General features: G+C 37.9%; 1 protein-coding gene across 1 annotated transcript; it reads left to right on the top strand.

The window, feature by feature from the left end:
* The first annotated feature begins 878 nt into the window (after nucleotides 1–878).
* On the top strand, nucleotides 879–6,413 carry LOC110466566. The gene is made up of 5 exons (XM_021523132.1): nucleotides 879–1,199; nucleotides 1,495–1,600; nucleotides 2,881–3,000; nucleotides 3,222–3,300; nucleotides 4,544–6,413. Exons 1-5 carry the CDS (start codon nucleotides 982–984, stop codon nucleotides 4,633–4,635), a joined length of 615 nt encoding a protein of 204 aa, XP_021378807.1. The 5' UTR covers nucleotides 879–981; the 3' UTR covers nucleotides 4,636–6,413.
* The last annotated feature ends 11,927 nt before the right edge of the window (nucleotides 6,414–18,340 follow it).

The following is an 18,340-nucleotide window of genomic DNA, read 5'->3' as shown; positions in this document are numbered from 1 at the left end:
TCTCGACTAGAGAGAATTTCTCTTTAGCTCATTCGGTAGAGCATGAGACTAGTAAGCAAGAGGTTTCGGTCGGAGGCGTTGGGCATTGAACAAAATAATGACCTCTGTTAAACATATATATACGGTAAGTTTACTGCATGGGCTTGTTGTTTTTAGCAGTATAGCTTTACGTTTCTTAACATAAATTTAGGCGAAAGGATTTTATTTTTTTATTAATATTTTCGACGGTCAGATGATAGTTTTGATTTGACGTAGATCAATTGACGTCAAATATTGGTCAGTGACGTTTTGCATGACTAATTCAATTTGAATTTGACGTAAAATCGTTGTAACATTGCCTGCTGGATCGGTTATAGTTTAGTATCCAAACGCAGAAAACCCATAAAAAATATCGCGGTCCTGTTGTTCAGCACAGACAAAATTGTCCTTCATGCATAACTAATTATGGTGCGACACATTCAAATACTGCAACAGTTTATTGATGTGCATTTTAAATAAACTACTAAATGATCTTAAGTACAAAAGTAAGATTGTTGAGTAGACTGTTAATCATCACCAAAACACGTTAATTATGTTAACTGTACATAACTAAATAGTTATTTTAAGCATAGATGTAACCTTACAGCACGGAATTAGATTGCGATCTACAAGTTGCAAATCTCTGAAAGGAAGGGCGATAACTCCTGTAAACATACACGCGATAGTAGGCTAACCGTCTAAGGCATACACGAACCTGCATCTGATATGCAAAATTCGTACTAAAGTTAAGTTAAATAGAGAACGAACGAAATGCTTTGACACTTCCTCGTCCTGCTTTGCGCGATTTTTTTTAGACGGGACGCGTTGTGTAACGTCCCCTGATCGTGACCATGGCTAGTCACGTGCTATTGTTTACGTCAGCTGAGTCAAGGAACTCGTGACTGTGCCGTGTGCGACCAAGGCCTAATATTTTACATTACTAGACAGTAGCGAAAAGCAGCGATGTCGTCCAGTCCAGGGTACAAAAGCCTCAATCATGATGGAAGATCTAGCTCTACGAATACTTGTTGCTGTTCGAAATCATGGAGGAAGTGTCCTTGCTACGGAAAGGCGTGTATTGTAATCGCAGCTATCATCTGCGTTTTTGTCGCCGTTGTGTTTTCAGCTGCAGGTGTTTACTCAGTCTTCTACCCTATACACGCGTCCTGTAAGATAAACTGGTAAGACATTGCTTTAGAGAGTTTGTATACGTTTGTTTCAGTAACGATGGTAATGCTTTCTAGTGATTTTCTGACAAATGGAAAATTGTTTTATAATTATATATATATTAATGGCCGCCATTATACCAATGAAGGGGTCATCTCGGGATATAATTTTAGAAAAAGTCAATGAGAGACCACCTTGCACAAGTTCAGTTGTAGTTATGCCTCCTACTGATTCCAGTTGTGAAAACATTTGAATACGGTTATTGTTTTATCTATATCGACAGATTAATATTTTTATCATAATTTACAGGTCATTTAATGCCTCGTGTGATGTTGTCCAGACTAAAATTGTACAGCAGATCAATGACTGGAAGGGTGCTGACATGTGCAATGGAACTCAGAGATGTCTGTATCTGGTGTGTAATCTATTGTATAAACATTGTGCGAGGATTTAAAGAAATGACATCTGATTACAGATGTCCTAAATATTGGTATCTAATGTTTAATATGGTTCATGTATTAGTTGAAGGCCAATCTGATTAAAGTCATCTGTTACGTAGTAACTAGTATGAAGTTAACGGAGCCTAACAGATGATTTTAATCAGATTGAGTTGAATGCCTATGGTTTATACAGAATCTTTCCTGAGAAAATATGTATGTAAAAAGGAGAGGAAAATGGCGAGAAGGACCAATACAGATCCCGCAGCCCGTATTAATGAAGCCGTTCTCATACCCAAGCATAGATTTTAATTGTGCTCAAGCCTGATGTCTTGTTCTTGTTATAAATGAATAAAAAATCCTATTTTGTAAATAATTCGGAAAACATTTGAAGAGACTGAGAGCCGAACACCATTTTCAATGTTTACATTTGACTATTATTGATCATTTGGCATGATTTAGGGGAGTAACAAGAATACTGGTTTGAGCACAGCTAGAATCCATGCTTGAGCATGAGAATGGTTTCATGAATACGGGGCCTGGTTACTGGCGATTGTAACCCATTGTATAATTATAGTTCTGCTACACTCCTCCTACTCCTTTTTTATAAGTCTTCACACACACACAGCAATATACAACCCTCGGGTTCAGGTACTGCATACCAGTTTGTCAAGCACACAGCTAGTACACGTACTTGAAAAAGGGTCCATTCACACAGACACCATAGTAGAAGGAGAGGATAAAAGCTGATAAGCGCAAAGCCGCAGACTGGGGTGAACCAAGAACCTCCAACTCTAGACAGATGCTCTAACCAATTAATCTACCTGGTCACTGGTGGCTGAGCCAGTCTAGTTCCTCTACATTAGAAAACACTTAGTATTGTTATCTGAATCTCTATATGAAACAAATGAAAAGCTGGTTAACAGTACATCCGTGTTCAATAAAGCAGGATGACCAATGAAAAAAAAGGCTATTGGACATTGTCTGTATCATTTATTTCTGTGGCCAACTGGATGAACCGTTTCTATTAACAGTTACCATCTGGCTTAATTGGCAAATGAGGAACTTGTGGACGATAATACATCACAAAATATTTCTATTGTTTGATAAAAAAATCCAATGCTGAGTTACATCTCAGTTGAATTATTTAAGAACTCTGTATTATATAAATATTAGACATTTATAGTTATTATGAGGGAATTTATATTATAGAATGTTGCTTTGTTAGTTTATAAACATTAACTCATTCATTTTCCAGCTTAAGGGCAATAAGGCAGGTGTGAAGACAACAGCAACCCATGAGACACCAAAAAAGCACTATATAGATGACCTAACATTTGACTTCAGTAGTGCTTCTGATGGGTCCTGCCAAGTCAAGGTAAGAATTACAGTGTAGTAGTGATCAGAGTTCAGTTTGTATGGTGTGAAGGTTTTTTGTATATTTTAAAGTTTTGTTTAACCTGTATTTGTAAGTTACCTCTCCAGGTTTGAGTTTTGTACAAACACACAGTTGGAAAATATGACCTTTAATTTTCAGTTTATATCTTTTAATGTCAAATTCGATGTTTAGTTGTTTTATAAAAAATGTCTTTTTTTCAGGGATATTCTACATCAGAAACCTGGTATGCAGTACTTGACTATGGAACCAACTACTGCAACTTAAACAACCTAATAACAGGTGAGACTCTCAAAACTTCAATAAATATGGACTCATTGAATGGAGGATTGGGCATGTTTTAGATTTAGGGCTTCATCATACCAGCTGAGGGCCACAGCCACATCTATTTGTCTCATCCCAAACCGTTTCAGTAAGACTGAGCTTGTTCTTTTATGAAATAGGGACAGAGTCGATAGACCAAGACAGTGGTCTATATGAGTGACACTGATTCTGATTTGAGATTTTGAAGTCTTCCATTCATATACTTTAAACTGGAAAATTGTCACCAAGTCGAACTTTTGCCCTTCACCCACAAAATCATTTTTTTCCCAGTTTAAATTTTGCCCTTCACATTGAATTATTATTTATATTGTATTGTTTACTTATATTCACTGTAATGCAAACTTTGCCCATATAACGGAGGGTGGACAAGGCAAAAAAATTACCTGCAGAAAAAATGTCCATGTATACAGTATTCCATCTTTGCGTATTGCAGAGTTATCTTCTCTTGGGAACAGGTATTGATTGTTTTTACGTCACTTGTTTGTGAGAGTAACGCCATCAATTTTTGAGAAAACAACGTAATTTTCTCACACAAACCAATGGGGTAACAATCAATACCTGCTCCCAAGAGAAGATAACTCTGCAATACGCAAAGACGGAATACTGGGTGTTCCTTCAAAAGTATGATATTTAAAAGTAGACAGTCCGATTTGTCTGCATGAATGAAAAGTCAATTTGTCATTGGTTATGATATAACAAGTTACTTCAATGGTGAATTAACAACCATTCACCAATTCTCCGCTGGTGTACTACTGGGTCTGCATTCACAAAATCATTCTCGTGCTCAAACTCAGATTCCATGCGCAAACTAAGATTCTGTGCTCAAACCCAATTTTCTTGTTCGGGTGATAAATTGATAAAAAAAAGACATTTTTTCAGTAACTTGGAAGGATTTTGGAAAGGCAAAACGCTGAATATTGTTTTCAAAGTTTACATTTGACTTTCATTATGTGACATAATTTAAGTGAATTAAAGAAAGTTGGTTTGAGCACAGAATCCATAATTAAGCATGAGAATGGTTCCATGGATACAGGCCCTGGGCTCCTGCTTATTCATCTGAATTGTTCACTTGATTTGTCACATTGCAAGATTAAATATTTTCAAAAACCAGGTTTGTCCCAAAATATTTGAGCTCTTTGGTTTGAATACCGCATACACTCTTCATTTAATGTGACTCTTTCTCATAATTTGCTATTGACAGGTTCTGGTGTAGACAAGCTGCCCGCCTATACTGAGACAACCAGCGATTCTGTCTGTACTCAGTATTCCATAAGGAACTGTGATGTCTATTAGTGGTTTACTGTATGCTTCAGTAACATGTTGCCTTTCTGCTGTTGGGTCTTGTAACTACCACACAGAAGTGATTGAGTGACTTTTGAACATCATAGTATGCTTAAGTAACTGTGATACTGACAACGAATATATATGATGCAGCATCAAGAAAGTCATTGGTATAAAAATAAGAATTAATATTCAAGATATTGTCATCCATGATTCTCCAAGGGTTATGCTTATTTATGGTCTCTGCACACCTGGAAGTCATGGCAGTCATTTTTACTGTTAGGTTAGTTTGAGACACTTCTCATGTACATTAGAGGATCAAACTAGCCTTCTTGTATCATCTTCAAGTAGTGGACACCGAGCTTTGGATTTTGTTACAACTTATTCCTGGGATTCGGAGAGTGTAAGTGAGGGTAACCTCTGAAGTAAAGAGGATAGGAAACTACAAATTTGCTTGTGTCTTGATAAGTGTATTCAACAGTATTTTTGAGAAAGGTAAAATTTTGAAAATTAGAGATTATTACTCATTATTCAGCTTTGAATAGAAGAGATCTGAATAGTAATTTTCAAGATTTTCTGCATTTTCGTATTTCAAAAAAATGTTGATATCTCTGGAGGCTTATTCAATCATATGCTTCTTTTTTCCCGCCTCTTCATATTGCTGCATTTTATTGTCTTGAGGAAGTGTATTGATCTGACTCACAAGTACTTTCAATAATTATGTATTTGTTATCAACTGAATAATTGTCATTATGTATTTGATTTTTCTTAACTTTGTCATTTTTTATCTCCATCTTTATTTCATCTGAACATACTATAAAACAAAGCTGTAAATGTTTTCAATGGATCAAGCCAAGCTTACTGCAACATATACAATTCATGTAAAATTAGCATCAGAAGACTTTATCTCTAACGTTGATGAGAAAGTATGTTTCCCTTGTAATCTTATTATGTTGTGTACATTTTTATGAAATGGAAAAAATCAAAACAAAAATATGATGTATATGATAAACCCTGCTGTAAATAGAAAATGAAGACAAAAAAATAACAAAACAAATATTAACATGACCTTGTTACAAGTATTTGTTGCTGCAGTATTAATGTATGCACATGTTATGCAGCATATTTATACGGTATAGAATGCATCTATTTACCATTCGTTTCAAATGTAACATTTACAAGTGAGATCAAATTAATATTATGTAAATGTGTTCTTTTTCAAAATCATCCAACTGAATTTGATGTCTAGTTGACACGGTAATCTCAGTTGGAATAGTGTCAAGTGTTGGGAACTAGAACGATATTGTGAAAAAAGAAAAGTAATACTGAAATCAAAAGCAAAATATTGATATACAAACAAATGTATAATAAATGGGCTGATGTTGGAAATCGAAGTATGGAGTCGATTATGTAAACCTAATTAAACATAAAAACCTTACTTTGAATCTTTTAACTGTCCAACTTAACCATGAAAACAGGAAAGCTTAAACTTATATCTTGATGAGTGTGCACGTTCTGAATGTAATATTCAGGGCCAAGATTAGAGAATAGAATTGTGATACATGTTTTTTGGGGGTGTGGAAAAAGTGTTTGTGGATACCAACTCGTCTTGATTGTTTCACTTGTTATAAACAGAGACGTTATATACTACTGGCTGTATATGTCTCTGATGTAGCACACTGCATAAAACTGCTAGCACACCTAATTCATGTTATACGTTTTTCTTCATATATATGCTTCAAACTGAAAAAACCCGTCTTGTTTGTCTTTGAAATAAAAGTTAAATATAATATATCTGTTGAGTTGTCGATATGTCAACAGAAAATTGATATGTACCTATGTTTTGCGAAAATACCACAACTCTACCGAAGGAAGGTTTCCGGTATCATGATCGGCAGTTTCCTCATTCTTTCCACGTACAACCACTGATTGGAAGATCTGGTCAAAACAACTGACTTAATTATGTAAACTTTTAAAGGTTTAATTATTACAAACAAATTAAATCCAAAGCGCACTCCTCCAACCCTGTAAATATACTCGATATCGAGATTCTTCCAGTATTATACAGATACAGACAGATCTAAATGAAAAGTAAATTGAAAGAACAACCAAAATGATGGAGTCATGCTTGCTGCACCACATGTACCCATTAAGGTATGTTGACCACTAACGACGGTCAGTCATAGTTGACATTAAAATCGCGGGGATGAAGTGACTTGCCTCAACATAGTTTCGCTATATATAGACTAATACGAGAGTAATTGCATTGAATACGTCCTCGGGTGTGTATATCTGTTCATATGCTTCACGATATACACTAAATGGGAAATATAGTTCAACATATTTACAAACTATATTTCCCATCGTAATGTATTGCAGCTATAAAACCCTTCCACATTTAGATGACATTCATATAAATTGAATTTCCTGAGAGATAACCATATTACAAAATGGTTGATGGAAACACTGAACATTCATAGGCAAAATCTTGCATAACAACTTTTACCGGGCCCAATAAAGCTGATTTTTGGCTCATGAAAATATGATTCTGACCATTGGTTAAGTTTCACTCCATATACATGTATCAATCTTTAACAACAGAAAAACTTGTGTGGTGATATATAATAGTGCACAGCAAAAACTTGCTAACAAAAATGTATCCAAGTCCAGTTAAGCTGTTTTTGGCCCACAAAACAGGAAAATATGTTTCAGTGCATTGTCTGTAATCCATATAACAGCCTATTGTCTTAACAGTTGTAATCTAACGCTGTCTAAAAAGTGTTGAACGACCTCAAAACTACCAATGTAACGTTACTTCTGCCAAATCCTTGCAGTCATTAAGGACATTTAAAAAATCCAAATGGACAGCGTATATGCCGTCAACGCTTTAAATAGTAAAATTTCTCCCCATCCCATCATCATAATTGTGAATCGTAGAGCGCCGGGCGCCTCTTGTCACTTGCTTGTTCGGTTGTCTTTCTGGCAGTGCAGATTCCTTTTCCCTTTTTCAACCCCCTCTCTCTCTAAGTGTAGTGCCCGTGTAGTAAGCCTTGTCGGTGGGACTATGCTCGACTACTTGCTGTCTGTATCCTGCCAGTACAAACCCTTTCCTCGTTTTCTCCCCCATTCACTTTATACTTTTAATCTATATCATTATTCTCCGTGTGCTAGCCTTGCTCTCATACATGACAGAATTTGAAGGCTATCAATGAGTACTTGAAATACAGCGAGTATGTACTTAGATCAAATCGCCCAATGCAGTGGCTACAAATATCGCAACGGCATTGTGGAAATCTGTTTACAAATGTCTATGTAAAGTGTTGTATGCTGTCGCCTTTTGTTTTAAAACATTTCTTTGTTTTGATACGCCATGCGAATGTCAATGACAAAATGAAACAACAATAACATCTAAATAGCTGCTTTACATGACCATCCAAAGCTATTTACAAAGCCTCTTATTGTCGGCCTCTACGACTGTCAAGGTTTTTTAATTCTCCTTGATTGACCTCCCCCTGTTTCGTATTAACAGTTGTTTATTAAGCTTCTTCTCGACAACATTGTCTGTCAGTTGTTCATTCTCATTTTTGACAACATTGTGTGACGTTTACAGGGTTCGTATCAGTCACTTCCACTGAAGATCCTGATTGTCTATACTACATGTAGATGTTATTTGAGCTACTCAGTGCAAATATATACAGATAAAGTAACTTGCATATTCAATATAACTGCTGTCTAAAAGCACTCAGTCCCTCTGAGTAATGTACAACACTATGATCTAATAACTATGAAATATATTACAACAAAATGAGGGACATACTACTTGACGGCAAAGTGGAGCCATGATTCGTCACATTACCCACGCCTCCGAGTAAAACGTGTCCTCACGTTCCAACTAAGAAAACATATAACTAAAAAACGATATACATTCCAAGAATTATGTATTGTTTTAAAAGACATGAAAATCGACAAAGTCGGTGTCTTAAATATCAAGTCACTGAATTCTTCTAACTTGTACGACCAAATATTTCAGGTTCGAAAAACTCAAATTCTACCACCTCAATGTCTCGACCATCTTCGGAATAGCCCGTCGTCTTTGTAACAGTTCTACGGGAGGTTTTGACCTCCTCAGTCTGAGTGGCACGATGTACATAGGTGCATAACTTTTTAGCACTAGGGCGTCCACTGGTAACAGGCATAGGAACCATGTTTACAGGGTTCTTGGGATGGGGTCTAGCAAAGCTCTTTGGGTCTTGCTTCCGTTTTGGAGCCTGCACCGGCTCTGGTCTGGTTGGCTTCCTGACCGTGCGTCCGACCAGAAGACCGTTTCCCTCATCTTCAGATGTAGAGTTGCTCTCTGACGAGTCCGAGAGCTGTCCTAGCAGGTCCCCAGGATCTTGGTTGCTCCAGCTCTCCACATCTGTGTTGACAGTCACAGTTGAGGTGGATGGGCGATCTGCAGCCGGAGTTGTGGACACATCCTTACACACATTTCCTGTGGAATCCGTATGGCGCTTACGGTGTCGAGTCATGTTTGCAGCCCTGATTGCTTGTAGCTACAATCAGGACAAGCCAGAGTCTTCTTCTCCATGGTCTCCAGGCCACACTCAAGAATGTGATTACGCATCACGTCAAGATCATCTGCTCGAAAGGAGCACATAGGACACTGTTTCCTAGGGGTAGACTTTGTCTTCACCATCTTCTGGAATGATAAAATTGAGAGTTGTTTACCAATCAGAATAGATCATTCTAATAATTTGAGGTGTATTCTGAATGCCATTGCGGTTTCCTTATAGGCCGCCTTGGGTTTGCTCTGATTTGTTCGCACTCTTTCTCAATGCTATATTTTTGCTCTACCTCATCTCTCAACTCACTTGAGGTCTCATCTTCTGAAAGCTTACATTCTCTTTCTTTCTGACCACGTTCAAAACATGATTCATCAACCTGTACTTGCACATTTTTCATTCCAGCTTCTTTCGCTTTACTTTCACCCCGTAACACCTGTGAATGTCTCAGTCGCATGCGATCAGCATGAATCACTTGACTCTTTCCCTTGTATCCACATCTGACTTTATAAGTAACCTCGGTCATTCTGGTGAGTACCTTAAAAGGTCCTCGCCATCGTTTGGCTAACTTGTGTGTGGTCCCAGTCCGAGTGTTCGGGAAGAAGACATAAACTGAATCACCAGACTTGAATTCAGTCCAAGACAATTTCTTGTCATGGTAACGTTTTTGTCGCAGCATCGCTCCTTTAGAGTGCTTCCTCACCAGGTCGTGTGCATTCTCCATCATTTCTTTTAACTGCAAAGCCCATTGGTTTTGAGGAATGGCCTTGATATTCCTTGGCATCTCGTACTGAATATCCAATGGAGTGCTTGTTTCCCTTCCCAACATCATGCTATTCGGCGAGTTTTCCGTCGTCTCATGTTCCGTAGAGCGATACGCCATCATCACATACGGCAAATGTTCATCCCAATCAGTCTGATGGTCGTTAACGAAGGCACTAAGCATGGCTACAAGTGTCTTGTTAAACCGTTCTACCATTCCATCGGATTTGGGATGATAGGGAGTGGTATGCGTCTTGTTTATTTGTAGAAGTAAACACATCTCTTTAAAGAGACAACTTTCGAACTGAGACCCTTGATCAGAATGAATGCTGTAAGGAACACCAAACCTAGATATCACCTCCTCAACAAGTACTTTGGCAACAGTTTGAGCTTCCATATTCGGCATTGCAAAACTCTCTGTCCACTTAGTATAATAATCAGATATCACTAAGATATGGCGGTTACCCATCTTTGTACTTGGGAGTTCACAGAGAATATCTATTGCTATCCTTTCCATAGGAAAGCCTGACTCCACTATCTGCATTGGTGCTCGTTTGGTTTTGCATGGACTCTTGCGTTTACTGCACTGTTGACATCCAGCCACATAGTTTTTGACATCTGATTGAAGACATGGCCAATAATAACTCTGTCTTATTTTTGCCAACGTTTTCTTCATTCCAAGGTGCCCGGAGCTCCTATTGTCATGACTGTGTGTCAACACGGTTCGTCTTTCAGCTGTTGGTACAATTGCCTGTAGAGTTGATTCTGAATGGGGATTTTTCCGATACAACATGTCCCCATGTATCACAAGGGATTCAAATTGGGCCCATAATGTCTTCACTATTATGTTTCGGTCACCAATTTTCTTATACAGAGGTTTCTCTCCTTTCCTCACCCATTCCATTACTACTGCAATGTCAGAATCCTTTTTCTGCTTCTGCTGAAGCGACAACTCCTCCTTTTCATTCTCGTCTTGAGAGTCCTCCTTCACAAACATCTTGCTGGATGCCATCTGAGCATACTCTTTGTCCTCGATCTTGTTCTTTTCCCACATGGGGTCAAACCCACATTGTCTGCAAGGTATCCGACTCAATGCATCAGCATTACTGTGCTGAGTTCCTGGTCTGTGCTTAATGTCCATGTTGTAGGAGCTCAATACTTGAAGCCATCTGGCCATCTGCCCCTCTGGTTCCTTGAAATTTAGAAGCCAGCGTAATGAACTGTGATCAGTTTTCACAGTGAACCTCTTTCCATACAGATAGTGCTTAAAGTATTTAGCAAAGTGTACAACTGCTAACAACTCCTTTCTTGTGACACAGTATCTCCTTTCAGATTTGGTCAGTGTACGTCCTGCATACGCGACAGGTCTCTCAATTCCATTGATGCTTTGAGATAGAACGGCACCGATTGATTTATCTCTTGCGTCGGTATCAAGGATGAAAGGTTGTGTGAAGTCTGTGTGGGCGAGTATTGGAGCACCAATTAAACATCGCTTCAGTGTTTCGAAAGCCTCCTGACAGACTTCAGTCCATTCAAATCTTTTGTCTTTCTTTGTCAGTTCATGTAGACAACTTGCAATACCAGAGAAGTTTCGTACAAATCTCCGGTAGTATCCACAAAATCCAAGAAATGATCTCAATTCCTTGAGGTTGATTGGTACAGGCCACTGGTCCACTATCTTCACCTTTTCACCATCTGTAGCTATCCCCTTCTCAGAAATCACATGCCCAAGGTATGTCACTTCTTTGGCAAACAGTTGGCATTTCTTTGTCTTAAGCTTCAGACCAGCAGCCAGAAGTCGGTCGAACACAGTTGACAGATTTTGTAGCATGTCCTCAAAAGTCTTTCCTACTACAATTACATCGTCAAGATAGATGAGGCAAATTTGCCACTGTAATCCAGCTAGTACTGTCTCCATAAGCCGCTCAAACGTGGCTGGCGCAGATGTCAACCCAAATGGCATCACTTGAAACTCATAGAGTCCCGTCCTGGTTGAAAAGGCAGTTTTCGGACGATCTTCACTTTCCAGCTCAACTTGCCAATACCCTGCATTAAGGTCCAGTGTAGAAAACCATGTACACCCTGATAGGTGGTCCAATGCCTCATCAATCCGTGGTAATGGATAGGCATCATGATTGCTCACTGCATTCAAACGTCTATAGTCCACGCAAAATCTCAGACTTCCGTCCTTCTTTTGAACTAGGACAATGCCGGAAGACCAGGGACTAGTAGACTTTCGAATCACTTCGCGGTCAAGCATATCTTGTACCTGTCTATCGACCTCCTCACTCACATGTGCTGGTACCCTTCTGAGTGGTTGTTTGATAGGTCTAGCATCACCTGTTTCTATCTTGTGCTTCACAACTTTTGTACGTCCAAGATCGCTATCTTTGGCTGCAAACAGGTTTTCATATTTGAACAACAAAGTCTTGACCTTACTGCTCTGTTCTGGAGTTAGGTGTTCTCTTGCTCTATCGAGTAACTGATTCAAGTCATCTCTGAGTTTCTCCCCAAAGGCGCAACTAGACGAGGTAATTGTCTCGATGACACTGCTAACAGGACTAGCTTGAGCAATATTTGTACCAGGATAGACTGTTTGTGGATCTTCTTGGAGATTCATAATTCTGACTGGCACTGTAGACGTATTGCATACCAAAGAACGGGCTATGAGGGCTTTGTCATTTTTCAGGAATGAGTCCGCTCCTTCGATAAGAAGAGAACCGCTTTTTATTGGTTTCCAAATTGGCGAACAGATTTTCCCTGTAATTATCATCTCACTTTTACCTGGAATGATGACTTTCTCGGCAGCTGAAACTCGAAAGCAACCAAGTGTACCTTCATATTTAGTGTCAACTTCACCATCGTTCAATACTAACGATCCCCTCTTCAAGTCAATCATTCCATTCCTCAATTTCAGAAAGTCTAGGCCAAGAAGACCATCAGTGCTGATATTGGCTACAACACACTCAAAGTAGACGTCCTTGCACCCCTCTGGTTTAATCACGAATGCTCCACACCCAAGGACTTCCAATTCACTCCCGTTAGCGGCCATTATGTCCTTATTAACCTTCTGTAGCCTAGGTTTTCTCTCATATACCTCTTTTGACAATATGGTTACCGTAGCTCCCGTATCAACCAAAAGCTTCACTTTGGTATTCTGTTCTTCAGCTTTGATATACAACCCAGCTTCTTGGGCTGCTGATGAAATACCAATTCCTGCGGGTTTGTTATGATTCCGCTTCCTAGTTCGAGTTTTCACTGGGTTGGCTGCTCCAGATGAGGTTTGATTGGACCCAGTCTTCAGCTGAGGACAGTCCCTACGTAAATGTCCAGTCTCGTTACATTTATAGCAACGTCTGCCAGTGCTCGTGTTCTTCATATCCTTTCCTTGACCGGCTGGTTGATTTTGACTTTTCTTTGCAGCTTTTAGCTTGCTGATATTTGTCTGCATCATTTCCAGTGTCTGCTGGATATTACACAACATTGATTCCATTTCAGTTTTCTCAACCATTTTTGTGCTTTCAGTACTCTCAGTACTTGTTGTTCTCAAATAGGCGCGACCTGCATCTCCATGTTTTTCTGCTTTCTTGTTAGCTTCTAGCTCAACCGCAAGATGGATTGCCTCTGTAAGATTCTCAGGCCTGGCTTGCTTTATACGAATACGCATATCCGAGTCAGCTAAGGACTCAAGAAACTGCTGTTTGGCCAATGTTTCTCTCACACTAATCTCAACAGTGGGGTAGGTCAGATTAACTAATCTTCGTATGGCCTGGCCTAATTCAGGGAGTGTCTCGTTAGCTCTCTGTCTCCTCTCAAGTAACTGCACTCGATACAGCTCGGTTTGATTAGGTGGGGCAAACCTTTCTTCCAGAGATCTTACTAATGAGAAATAATGTTCTTGCTTCCTGTCAGGTAAATCCCCAAGAATACCTTGAGCTTGGCCCCTCAAACTCACTGCTAGGTATAGGCCCATCTCACTTTCTGTCCAGCGATTAATCCGGGCACATGCCTCAAAATGAGATTGGTAGTCTCTCCATGGAGTGGTGCCATCATAGGTTGAAGCTTTCTCAGAAATAAAGTTCTCTTTGTGCTTTCTTTCTGATACTCGGTCCCCGTTATCACTATCGCTTAGATCTAAAGCTGACCTTCTCCAGGTGTTTCTCTTCTCCATAGCGGAACCTTTGTCTGATGCGTCGTCCCTATCATTTCTATGGTTAATCCGATCTGATCTTCTTTGTCCACTCCTACATGTACCTCTTGTGGTAACATTATCAAATATTCCATCTTCCTCCTTATCATGATCCAACCGACGGGAAGAAGTATTATCAGAAAACCTCACTCTTGGACTTGTATCTTGCTTAGTTCTGGTATCTGGGCTGAGTCTTCTGTATGAATCTTTTATCAAGGACTTGCTGGCACTTGCTCGCAGACTCTGGTTTTGAGCATCTAATCTGCATAATTGCTTCTGTAGCTCTTCTATCTCCTGATCTATAATCTCAGGAGATGATACATCTTCATGATTTTCAGTCATACTGCTATATGAATGAGCAATGTCCATTTCCTCTGTACCGATTTCTTCAGATTGACGCTTGGACTCAATGCCTGAATCTCGATAACGACTGCTCCCCTTCGACATGTTTTGTCTCGGTGTTGAGTGCATACCTAGATCAGTTTGTTCGATAAGTTGCTCCCGCCAGTTCCTCCAATCAATATCAGATGCCTCTTCATCAGACATACAACTCTTTTTTAACAAAATTACAATCTAATTCAATTACAGTACTCAGTGTTACTTACACATTGAGTGCTCAAATGAATAAAATATAGGCAATAAGGATCCCACCGCTACCACCAAATTATGTGACGTTTACAGGGGTTCGTATCAATCACTTCCACTGAAGATCCTGATTGTCTATACTACATGTAGATGTTATTTGAGCTACTCAGTGCAAATATATACAGATAAAGTAACTTGCATAATTGGGTACATTTTCTAATGAATTAATCAATATAACTGCTGTCTAAAAGCACTCAGTCCCTCTGAGTAATGTACAACACTATGATCTAATAACTATGAAATATATAACAACAAAATGAGGGACATACTACTTGACGGCAAAGTGGAGCCATGATTCGCCACAATTGTTTACAGGTTGTTACATTTGTATTTGTTCTTGTTTGGCACATCTTTGTCAAGGTTTCATTGTTGGTTTTGTTAGGCTATCGTCCTGACAGTGCAATAATTAAGGGAGTGAACTCCTGTATATATATATATATATATATATTGTTTTCTCATTAAGCTTTGACGTTGCATAACTATGCACATACCATGCCTTCGCTAAGCGTGTACGTTATTTCTATCGAAGTCTCAATATCTTGTATAATGTTTAACAAATCCTAAGGTATGTTACATAATACACAAAGCATCTTATAGATTTTCTAGGTACTTTTATACAATGTATACGATATGTTGTTATATCATTTAGTTTATTCCGTCTTTGCGTATTGCAGAGTTATCTTCTCTTGGGAGCAGGGGTTGATTGTTACGTCATTGGTTTGTGTGAGAAAATTACGTCGTTTCCTCAAAAATTGATGACGTTACTCTCACAAATAAGTGACGTAACAATCAATACCTGCTCCCAAGAGAAGATAACTCGCAATACGCAAAGACGGAATACATGTATCTAAAGCTCGTGTTTTTTGTAACTTTTGAAAATGAACTAACTCGAGTGAAATAAATACCATATTCAACAACCACTCGTTGTGTAACCTCTATATATCCGACAGTAAATAGCTTATAAAAGATCAGATTTCTTATGAAAATGTTTTAAATCACATCCCAAAATACTGTATAAAATATTACTTTGTAAGCAGTTTTATAAAGAATATGATGTACCTTTCAAAAGATAAAATCTTCCGGCAGAAACGGAGCAAGGCAGAGCAAGGCATGTCGTTAGATTTAAGGCTGTGGCGAGTGACATCATTTTGTTTCAGGTATCATAATTTATTTTTATAAGCTTACCATTCTAATCTTAATCAGTAAAGAACTAGTATACATCTGCTTATGTTAGTGTATTTGTTCCTACAATTGACAGGTCCTTTAGGAGAAGTCACATTGCAATGGTTAGTCCTACGAGAGTCTCTTTCGTTATATGATTTACTTTATGATTTCCTTTATAAGATAAATGTGATATCTTATATCTGATACTAGACATCTTATACAACATATTAGACATCGGTTAGAGACTTTAGTATGATATACACTGATTTTTTTTAGGATCAAAATGTCTTTATGACAAGCCAAATTAACATTATTCGAAGAGCAATGTCGATCCTTTATTTCATAAAAATATATCAGATGTCATAAATCTCTTAAAATGTATCTTTAACAAACATTAGTATAAAGAGTTATATATAATATATCTAAGAAACAAAATACGGTATCTCATGAAAATATTACATGTCTTATTAACATATAAATGTAATACATCTTACATTATATAGAAGATATCATACAATATCATATGTAATCTAAAATTTAATGTATACAATTATATGATATATTATATCCCATATGAAATATCTTTTTATAAGATTTATATCTCAATGCCAGGTGTAATTTGTGATGACATGAATGATCAGGTATGATTTAGTGTTGGACAATATGTCATTACCTATACACACTAAACTCTATTTGGATACTGTGTTTGTTTACTTATGGAAGTGCTCTCACGACATGGTCTTTGTAACTTTGACATGAAATGAATATTGCGTATTCTGATTAAAAGTTACATACACCACTATCACGTGGGTTTGATTTGCTTTGGATCAGTTAACTTTTTAAATCGCTGGTGACCTATTCACTTGATACTCTACTTAAAACGTCATCGGGGATATTAATATACATAATTAATATTTCTAAACTGATCTTTTTAATCTTCATTCGGATTAACAAATATCGCAATGACATCATCTGTCAAAACTATTTCATTACAATTACATAATTAAGTTACCATTGTCTATTGTTATATTTGTAAAATCTAAGATATCATTTCAGGCCTTTATGAATTCTATATGGCTGGCACGCGCGTGTTGGCATCGGTTTGTAGTGCATATACAATGCCAGTCACAAAGGCTGGATCACGCGGAGTTGTCAAATGGATTATATCCAATTCCTCAGTAAGGTAATTGTCAAATCACCGATATCTTTATTAAACTAAAAAAAACATATCCATATTACGGGATTCAAACATTAAGCAGCAGATAACGATACATAATGTAAACTGTTTAGTTATTTACGTTTAAAAATCTCACATCGTAAACTTTGACCTAAACTGTCAAGAAGGTAATGCAATTAAGATCGACAAAGTTATATTTCAGCTGCACAACTACATGAACATATATAAATAACAGATCCTCCTCAGATTATCAACCTTTTAAAACGTAATGCGGGTATCTTTTCAGTTAGTTTGTTACCTACATGCCAGCTATGATTATAAAAGCTACCAATCAACCTACCACTACCGAAATACAAATAATATTTGAGGGAAACGATATTAAATTGAAGTTAAATTTTATCTGAAAGCCGTCTGGATCTTACCCATAATCTCTAGATTAGCAACAACGTGATCAAGGACCAATTAAATCGACATTGTGCCGATGAGGTTGGATAGCTAATGGTTATTGATTGAGTGCACCCACCCGTGTAGCGAGGGATTAGCCGGGAAGTCGCCTGCAGATACTTAACTATGTACAACGTGTACATATAGTTTACTTCGTTAATTATTTTGCGAGTATCCGTTAAGGCTTCTCGACCGTAGATATTTGAAATAAAACCTTCCCTCAAGTCGGATATAGATAGCTCACCGTTGTATCAAGAGGATTGAGCGATATGGGGATATAAGGTGGGTGTAGTGACATCACACAAATTGAGGGGAAATTTTCAAAAACAAGGGCCTGAATCAATTGCCCCTCCTCTTCCTCCTGCCATCTGAAAACCTTGAACAAGGCTACTGCTACTATAATATTGTGTCAATCTTGCTCAAGTCCTATATTGTTTAAGTTGACCATCGGTACAGGACAATGTGTAAAAACATGCTAAAAACTTGTTCTGTCATGATGTGACAGTTATACTCTAAAAACAAACTTGACATCCGTTTCTGCAAACTCGTGTTTTATCTATTTAATTCAAAAATAATTACACGTGTTTTTTATAATTAATTGAAAGAAAATGATTTTTTGTTAAAATATTGATTACTGTATGAATGAAATAAACAATTTCCGACTTTCTTTCATTCCTATCAAGGCAGATAAAATTTACAGAAAAATAAATAAATAATGCGGGTCTGCATACAAACAAAAAGTCGGCACAAAAAGTCCTAACAGTGAGAATCAAG

This window comes from Mizuhopecten yessoensis, unplaced genomic scaffold (assembly GCF_002113885.1).
Source record: "Mizuhopecten yessoensis strain PY_sf001 unplaced genomic scaffold, ASM211388v2 scaffold11137, whole genome shotgun sequence".
NCBI lineage: Eukaryota > Metazoa > Mollusca > Bivalvia > Pectinida > Pectinidae > Mizuhopecten > Mizuhopecten yessoensis.
Note: the sequence above shows the minus strand (reverse complement) of the source record. Positions and strands in the feature narration are given on the sequence as shown.